The sequence below is a fragment of the Neopelma chrysocephalum genome, unplaced genomic scaffold (genome assembly GCF_003984885.1).
Source record: "Neopelma chrysocephalum unplaced genomic scaffold, ASM398488v2 Primary Assembly neopelma1_367, whole genome shotgun sequence".
NCBI classification, from domain to species: domain Eukaryota; kingdom Metazoa; phylum Chordata; class Aves; order Passeriformes; family Pipridae; genus Neopelma; species Neopelma chrysocephalum.
In genome coordinates this window covers 911,563-920,201 of record NW_020898031.1, presented here as the reverse complement: position 1 = coordinate 920,201, position 8,639 = coordinate 911,563, and the positions used below count along the sequence as shown (strand labels likewise).

At 58.1% G+C, this 8,639-nt stretch overlaps 2 protein-coding genes across 7 annotated transcripts in view; both read right to left on the bottom strand.

Moving 5' to 3' along the window:
- IDO2 (indoleamine 2,3-dioxygenase 2) overlaps positions 1-1,258 on the bottom strand; it is a 6,909-nt gene extending 5,651 nt beyond the window's left edge. Inside the window, exons 1-3 of one of the 2 annotated variants that reach the window (XM_027706316.1) lie at positions 887-1,258; positions 696-832; positions 89-184 (exon numbers count right to left, since the gene is read on the bottom strand). In XM_027706316.1, the coding sequence (XP_027562117.1) occupies positions 89-184; positions 696-794 (195 nt within the window). In that variant the 5' untranslated portion in view covers positions 795-832; positions 887-1,258. Of the gene's footprint in view, positions 1-88; positions 185-695; positions 833-886 lie in introns of those variants that run through there. The other variant, XM_027706317.1, reaches the window with a different exon arrangement.
- Positions 1,259-1,369: 111 nt separating this feature from the next.
- LOC113978948 (disintegrin and metalloproteinase domain-containing protein 32-like) lies at positions 1,370-8,631 on the bottom strand. Of its 5 annotated transcripts, none has more exons than XM_027706310.1 (19): positions 8,406-8,631; positions 8,101-8,162; positions 7,886-7,964; positions 7,670-7,746; positions 7,334-7,526; positions 7,083-7,148; positions 6,766-6,837; positions 6,045-6,211; positions 5,543-5,624; positions 5,217-5,353; positions 4,459-4,645; positions 4,105-4,194; positions 3,617-3,815; positions 3,125-3,233; positions 2,627-2,810; positions 2,245-2,325; positions 2,037-2,148; positions 1,797-1,962; positions 1,370-1,600 (listed from the first exon to the last, which is right to left on the bottom strand). In XM_027706310.1, exons 1-19 carry the CDS (start codon positions 8,616-8,618, stop codon positions 1,426-1,428), a joined length of 2,451 nt encoding a protein of 816 aa, XP_027562111.1. In that variant the 5' UTR covers positions 8,619-8,631; the 3' UTR covers positions 1,370-1,425. The 5 variants fall into 5 exon arrangements, with proteins under 5 accessions (XP_027562111.1, XP_027562112.1, XP_027562113.1 ...); XM_027706311.1 differs by having other exon boundaries at positions 1,370-1,588; XM_027706312.1 differs by having other exon boundaries at positions 2,266-2,325.
- Positions 8,632-8,639: the final 8 nt, after the last annotated feature.

Below are 8,639 nucleotides of genomic sequence, written 5' to 3'. Positions count from 1 at the left end.
ACCGAGGTCTGGGAGAGCTCCAGAGGCAGGAGGAGAACACGGTACCGAGGTCTGGGAGAGCTCCAGAGGCAGGAGGAGAACACGGTACCTGGTGAACGCGGGAGCGGAGCCGGTGGCTCTCGATCAGCTGGGGCAGCTCGTGGGCGACCTCCATCCAGGGGCTGTAGGGCTCTGGCAGCGCTGTCTTGGTGGAGAGAGGCAGAGGGGGGGCTGTGAATGTGCCCAGGCTCCCAGCACCCACCCAGCCTCGCACATCAGGGCTGATGGCTTGTGTCTGGTTCCCTCTCCTGTAACAGGAGCCTGCGGGGTCACAAATTAACGGGTGATGAACACGATCTGTCCGTGCCCCTGCACTCCCACTGTGGGGCCAGCCCAGTGATCAACGGCCCTGCATTGGACACGGGAGACCCACAGAGTGACTGCTCTTCTCGTGCTCCCCAAAATCCCACAGAGCCAAGGCCAGTGTGTAAATGGCAAAGCTCATTCTCCTCTCCGCCTGCCACTTGCTGCAGCCACTTCATCACTTGAAAGTGAGGGGTTTGTCCTACAAAACTACCTGTGCCAAAACAGCCCCTGCCTTCCTCACTGCTCTTTGTAAGCTGAATCAACCCCCCCCTCCAGAAAGCTGCTCACAACCCCTCTATTTTCCTCTCTGCCCCCTGTACAGGCAGATGGGGGGCACAGCCAGCTCCTACCAGAGGGTCGGGAAGCAGGAAGCCAAACTCCTCGGAGACCTGAAAGCTGCTCAGTGCCAGGGGCAGGGGGGGCTCCTCGGTGCCATCGTCAGCCTCCATCGCCGGGCGCTGGCCGTGGGATCAGAGTGTGCTGTGGGCTCGGGGTGTGTTGTGGGATCAGGATGTGCTGTGGGATCAGAGTGTGCTGTGGCCTGGCTGCCCCTGGCAGGATGTGCTGAGCCAGGAATGTACCTTGTCCTGGGGGGAGCCAGGCCTGGCCGCCCAATGGCCGGAGGGTCTGAGCAAACACGGGTAAAGGTTGCAGATAAGGCTTTGTCATGGAGCAAACACTGATCTCTGTTCCCATGGAGAGGGCTTGGGGGACCTCCCTCGCCCCATTGGCTTCCCCCCCGGACCACCCCGAGGGGCTGCCAGGCTCCCATGGGATGCTGCATTGAGGGGGCCTGGGGTGGCAGCTCAGGGACACTGTTTCTGCGGGGGGGGTTCTCCAGGATCCTGGCAATGCCAGACTAGTGTGCCATGGGCTGCTGGCCCAATGGTGACACGCAGGAGCCAACCTCCTGCTGCCTTCTGGCTGGAGACGATGAAATGGGGCTGAAAGGGACCTAAGGAGGCTGGGACCCCACATCCACCCTGCACTCTTCCTGTTCCTCTGACAAAAGGCAAAAACTGTGTAAGCATAAAACCACGGGACTCCGGCCACAGCACTGGCTTTGCCCAACACCTTTAATTAGTGCCCGTGGTGCTGCTTCAGCTCCAGGGCTGGGCCCACGTCTGCCTTCAGCTCTGGGTCCAGCTCTCGGTCTGTCTGCAGCTCTGGGTCCAGCTGTGCATCCGGCTCCAGGTTCAGCTCCGGGTCTGGCTCCAGCTCCCTGTCCATGTCCTGGCTGGCCCTGTGGGGAGACCTGGAGCGGTGCCTCAGCCCTGACGTGACTCAGGGAGGCCTCAGTCTCCCAGGGCCACCTCAGTCCAGAGGTGACCTCAGCCCTGGGGAATATGCTCATGCCTCACCTGGGAATCACCCTGTACATCCCTGGGGAATCACCTCATCTTCTCCCCTGCCCTCCCTGAGGATCCAGCCCCAGGCAGGGCCCCACTCACCCCTCTGTGCCCCGCGGTTGCTGCCCATGGCACCAGCCCAGCAGCTCCTGCTGCCACAGGATGAGGCCGAGGACGACGACCGAGGCGAGGATGAGCAGGGCGAGGCTGGAGCCCAGCACCAGCCAGGCCAGCTCCCCGTGCTCCAGGGCTCGCTGCAGGGGCAGGCCTGGCAGGAGACAGCCCAGCTGACACGGGGCACTGCCACCCCCGTGCCATCCCCCCTGGGCTGCCTGTACCCACCTCCCTCCACCAGCTGGAAGCCGCTGTCCACGCTGCCCCCAGAGCCCCTGATCTGGCAGCTGGGGGGCTTCCAGCCCCGGTAGCAGTGACAATTGCCCTTGTTGTTGCACACCTGGAACAGCCAGAGGTGTGCAATGAACCCACAGAACCTGCCCCCCTGCAGCCCCCCTGCAGCCCCCCTGCAGCCCCCCAGCCCCGGGGCACTCACGCCGTGGCCGTGGCACATCACCTGGCTGTCACACCTGGAGCCCAGCACCGAGCGGGGGTGACACGTGTTGTTGATGCACACCTGGGAAAAAAAACCCACAGCCCAGCACTGCCTCACCCACACAGCGCTCAGCAGGCCCAAAGGGGGAAGGAAAACACACTATTTCTAAAAAAATAAACCAACAAAAAAAGCTACAGTTCTGCCCTGGGTCTGGGTCATGCCTTGTGCTCACACACTGCCAAACCTTCATGCAACATTTGCACGGTTTTATAGTGGTTTTAAATACCCAGCACACTGCTGCAAGGAGCAGGCGTTTCTAAAACCTCCTTAATATTTACAGTTTACATCTGTCATTTCAGATGATTACAAAGCGCTTCCTCACCCTTTCAGAGCCACATTTTGTCCCTGGTGGAACCAGGAGTGGATCCAGCAGTGCTGATGCATTCAGGTAACTCATGGAGACACACAAATGCTTCCTCACTCGGGCGTAAATCACGGCGGCAGCAGCCGAGGGGAAGGGGTTGCTGGACGGGTACGTGCACACCAACTTCCCACACCTGAGGTTCCTGGAAAGCCAATAATTTGCACAGGATGTGTGTGACACACACACACACACACACACACACACATATGTGCTGCCTGATGAACACGGGAACATTAAACAGCACAGTCTGGACAAGGTGGGAAAACATCAGCAGGACTGGGAAGTCCAAGAGAGGATCTGTGACATAAGGAGAGAAGCCAAAACAAGGAGAACACACAGAGAACTATTCATTGCTTCACAAATCTCATTATGAACTGGAGTTTTGACACTCCCCTTGACTGCCCAGTCCCAATCAAACATGCATTTTGACAGAGCCAGTGCCCCCTCCCCACGTACCTCCAAGAACAGCCTTGGTACCCACGGCCTGTCTTGAACCCACAGTGCCCAAACCTGTCCCGCTGGCTGTTGATCTCCTCATAACAGGCCACAGGAGCACTCTTTGAATCTACAAGTTTAGCAATAATATCTGTTATAGTTCAAAGGGACACAAAGGGATGTACTATAATAATTTCATTTTTCCTCCTTAATTAGAGAAAACATGCCTGACCCTACCCTGGCAAACGCCCTGAACCCCAGAAATCAGCAAGGGAGTAGCAAATGGGGCAGTCCTCTGGTAGAGTTCACCCACAGATTTGCTTTTTGTCATTTCCATTGTTATCTCTGAAGCACTGGGGGACTTCATTAACCAGAGCCAAACCCAAGCTTGAAACGCTTCCCTAAGGCCCTTCCCTCCTGGTGCCCTGCCGGGTGCACTGGAGAGCACTGAGCATCATTATCCCGCCCCCAGGCAGTGCCAGTGCCACCAGTGCCACCAGGAGAGCCCGTTACCTTTCCCGTAGAGCCGCTGGCACTGCAGGTCCAGGGACTGGCAGCGCCCCTGGTAGCAGTAGCCAGTGCCGCGCTCGCAGCTCTGCCCGTCCTGCACGTACACGTCGGGCGGGCAGGACCCCGAGGAGCCGCTGCAGAACTCGGGCAGGTCACACTGGGAGTCAGAGATGGGGCGGCACAGAGAGTTCTTCTTCCTGAACTGGAGGGCAGGGAGAGCTCTCCACCCTCAGCTGCCAGGCTGAGCCCACACAGCCCCTCCTGCTGCCGGGTCGGGATCCCCACCCAGGCACTGGGGTCACACCATGCGTGTGACACTGCCCAGGATGATCCCCCAGGGATATTCCCTCCTGAGGGTTCCCAGGAAACCCAACCACGGGAGCCTGTCCCGTTGCACAGCAGGAAGTTTGGCTCCATCCCTCAGCGTGGGGACATGTTATTTCTCCAAAGATAAATAATGATTTTGTGATAATTATAAAAGTGTGCCTCACCTGGCAATTTTTACAACATGGTCCAGAGGCACATTTCGCTTTTGGCATAAGCTGACATCTCCAGGTGCAGCAGTTGTCGTGCAGGCATTGCTGGGGAAACGTGGCAAACCCACATTATCCTACTTTTCTGTACCCTCAGGTCCCACTCTTCCTCCTTCCCCCCAGAAAGCTCCACTTGGGCAACATCGAGCAGAACAAACGGGCAAAGCTGCCACCACCAGACTGGTGCCATCCCAAACCCAACACAACCCTTCTGGGCTGCCCCCCCCGCTGCAGTGGGGCCCTCAGTCTCCAGGGTTCGTTATTCCACGTGTACCCTCATCCCAAACGCAGGGATTTGGCCCCAGCACCCACCTGGGGTGCCCCGCAGTCGCACTGCTCGCCCGGCTCCACCACACCATTGCCACAGACGGCCCCGCTCCGGGGGGACAGGGGCCTCAGGCGGGGTCTGCTGAAGAGGCACACGCCTCTGCCCTGCTTCAGGAAGGTCTCAAAGTCCCGAACGCTGCAGTTGCTAAAGGCTTTTGCCCCACTGAAATGCCTAAAATAAAGCAATTTTCAGTTTACGTGTTACGCATTCACCACCCCTCGCTCTCTCCAAACCTCTGTGCAAGTCAAGGGCTTGCCCAAACACTGGCACAGGGCACGATGGCCCCGAGGGTCTGTCAGGTCACCTGCTCTAAAGCTCATTAACGGAGACTGAGAAACATAAGTACCCTCGTTTTGGAGAGCAAAGGCCTCTTTTGTCAAATTAAGCACTGAATTGTTATTTAATTATTCCTTTTTTTCCTTCTCAAAGGAATAAAAGCGGGTATTTGGTCGCTGAAAGGGTGTTCAGGCATGGGAAGGGGCTGCCCGGGGAGGCGGTGGAGCCACCACCCCGGGAGGTGTCCAAGGAATGACCGGACCTGGCACAAAGTGCTCTGGTCTAGTGACAAGGTGGGGATTGGTCACAGGACGGACTCCATGCGATTCTGCGACTCCACGATTCTAATTTGTCGTGATTTTTGCAATGTTATGACATTTGTTGGGGACACCCCTGAGGAGGGGACACCCCTGAGGAGGGGACACCCCTGAGGAGGGGACACCCCGTACCCCCCCAGCCCACTCACAGCGCCGCGGGGCTCATGGTGCAGACGCGCCCGGAGCAGCCGCAGGCTCGGGGACTGTCAGAGCTCATGCCCAGGCTGCGACCCAGCACCTGAGCCAGCAGCACAGAGAAGGACTCCAGCGTCGCCTTCCCGTGGCACTGGAGGGAGGAGAGAGCCAGGATGCAAAGCTGAGCATTCCCTGTGGAGACCCTTGCCGTGGACGTGGATACTCCCACCCGCTCCCAACCATCCCTGTCCCTGCTGCCCGTGGGTTCTCGGCCACATGGGCTGGCTGGGGACGGGCAGGGGGCAGGTGGGACTGTACCAGGGGGCAGGTGGGACTGTACCAGGGCCACTGCAGCAGCAGCATCTCTCTGACAAGCCTTTCCCAGAGCCGCTGTGCCCGCGGGAGCTCCTTGGTCCCTGTACCTGGAACAGAGGGGAGTGCACTGGTCACCCAGCCCAGGACACCCCGTGGCTGTGGGTCAGTGGGTCTGTCCAGCCACAGTCCCCTCCAGTGGCTCTGCTGTCCCCAGGGGAGCTCTGTGTGGTGGGGGGCTGGTGTCCACTGCCAGAGCCTGTGGAGCCTCTCCTCAGCCAGGGCAGGTGGGATGGGATGGGATGGGATGGGATAAGATGGGATGGGATGGCACCACCATGGCTGCTGCACTGCCACTGAAGGGCTGGTTAGAAGGAATGCCTTGGAAGAAACGCTTCCAGAATATTAAGAAAATAGGAATTGTGTAAGAAATACGGCTTTTTAAAAAAGCATTTGTTGTGGGAATCTTCACAGTTGGTTTGACTGATCTCTGCTAGGTAACCTTTAATGCTAAGGAACCCTTATCTCACCCCAAGAGAAGAGCGATATCATGAGCCTGCAGTGCCAGAGTCAGCTGTTTCCACCGTAAGAATCGCTGCAGAAGGTCATCTGTGTCCCCTGCTGTCGGGATTTTATCTCCCTCTGCCCACAGCTCCAGGGAGGACAGCACAATGGTGACGTTAAGGGGATTAAACATCTGAAAGCAGAAAGAAAACACCTGCTCACACACCTTCCCTTTGTGCTGTCAGTCCCTCAATGACATCTGTAGCCAAAAAGAATGAACAGACCTAAAAAAAGGAGAGATATAGCAAGAGGCCTGAGCCAAAGCCCAATAACTTCATAGGAAGGCCTTAGTGATTTTGGGACTAATTTCTCCTTGCACACATGAACCATAACGGCACCAGTGGAGTGAAGAACAGGACTGGAAGTTGCTCATAAGCACCTGAGAGGAAGCAGGTTAATGTGATCAGTGAGAACAGGGATCTGCTGCATGGAGAGGGGAGCAATGCTGGGGTTTGGCTGCCCTAAGGTGTTCTGTCCATCTGCACAAGACAGGGCCACTGCATGGGGAAGGATGTTCTTTTGCAGCAGACTGACACCCAGAGGAAAAACCTTCTTGGGGAAGCTGGAATTTTTTACATAACCTCCTCCTAAACCCAAAAGCAGCTAGGAGAGAGGTGACCACTACCAATATCACCCCTGCTTTCCCCCCCCATCCTGCTGCAGTACAAATTAGACTTTAAAACTCACATTGTTGACTAAATTGAAAGCCTGGATTATCTTCTGTGTGACAGCATTCGGGTCTGACCCCATATAGTTGTACTGAAAAACAACCCAAGAGGATGTAAGTACAGAACAGTGTCAGAACACTGAAATGATTCCCAGCACCCAGCACCCAGCCATGGAGATGGGAGCTACAGATTTGCACTCCTCTTTTCCTTCAAAATCCACAGGACACCTAATTTTTCGAAAGGGAAAACAAATCCCTGCACAAGCTGGGAAATGGCACCATTGCCCTGCTCCCAGGAGTCAGGCAGAGGCAGGGGGAGTGTCTGGCACAGACTCACCAAAGCCCTGTCCAGAACCACGTGCACTGCGAGGTATTTGGGAGATCGTGCTGCGGCCGAGGGGAGCTGGAAGAGAAAATGGGCTCCACAGTGGACAGACCCCTGTGCTCTCTGGCCCCTCACCACTGCCCTTTGCTGTGCTGCTCGAGCCTCCCTTCAAAGCTTGTGGCCAAGTGTCCGGCCAAAGCTTCCTGTGGGATCCTCCTCAGGGACAGGACAGCAGCAGCACTGCAGGGGCAGCCACCGCTCACCTCGTCACCCCCATGGGCCTTGGTTGAGGTCTCCTCTGCCACCAGCCCACCCAGCCCTGTCCCGGGGGGGCTGTGGGCCAGGGAGGGACCTGCTGTGTCCTCCTCGCTCACTCGATACACGAGGTGCTCAAAAGCAGGGGAATCGTCCAGGGGCTCGATCCCGTAGCTGACGTTCTCAAACTGCAGCAAACCCCTGCCAAGGCAGTGGCACTGGCCATTTACACCTGGCACTGGCCATTTACTCCTGGCACTGCCTCCAGGCCATCCCCGGGCTCCCCATAGCAAAGCCTGGCAGCACCCAGGGGCAGGGCAGCACAGGAACATTGGGTACATTACCTGAGCCCCGAGCAGGTGCTGAGGGTCACTGCTGAGCTGGGGAAGCCATCGATGTACCCCCAGTAGTGGCAGCCTCCCTACAGCGGGACAGAGGACAGGGAGCCCCTCCTGTGGCTGGGAAGGTGATTCTCACCCAGACAGCTGGACTGGCTGCACTGGGCAGAGATCTGTGCTGAGACACCCAGGGTACAAACACCCCAAAGCAAGGCAGGTTACCTCCATGTGGGCTGAGTCAGGGGGCAAAGAGCCCTCCTCGTCCGACACGTGAATCTGGAAATCGTCAGATAAAAAGGCACTACAAGAGAAAGGTGCAAAGTGAACACTTACAACAACATCCATCACCCTGAGCTTCTCGAGCTCCTCGCGGGTCCTGCAGCCACCGGGGAACGGGGCAGGGACTGTCAGCAGGGGCAGCATCGGGGCAAACTCACTGCTGCTGCAGGTGGATGGTGTAGGGCCTCCCCTCGATCCTCAGGACGTAGGACACCGTGTCCTTGTGCGTGCAGAAAAGTAGAGAACGGGAGAATTAGGGGCAGGGAGTTGGACCAGCACCACCCGAGCCCCCCTGCGAACGCCAGGGGTGAGCACAGAGCACCGTGCTGGCAGCTCTGCTGTGGTGACACCATTACAGCTGCCAGCACATCTGCACCCCCCCCAGCTCTCCCCTGCAGCTGAAGACCTCATTGCCCCCCTACCTTCCCTCCATCTCCCCCTCTCCCCCTCCCCAGCCCCGTACCTGCTGCAGCCGCGTCGCTCTGCTCACGTTTGCCGGCAGCCGCTGCGGGATCGTGACCTGGGATGGAACCTGCCACCCCAGAGGGGACAGAGACCCCCAGGGCTGAGCCCAGAGCCGGGGGATGGAGGGCGCAGGGGGCCCCTGCCCGGCCTCGTGCAGCAGCTCCAGGAGCAGCAGGAGCAGCAGTGGTGGCATCGCACAAAGTGGCCCCATCGTGGGCCAGTAACAGCCCCA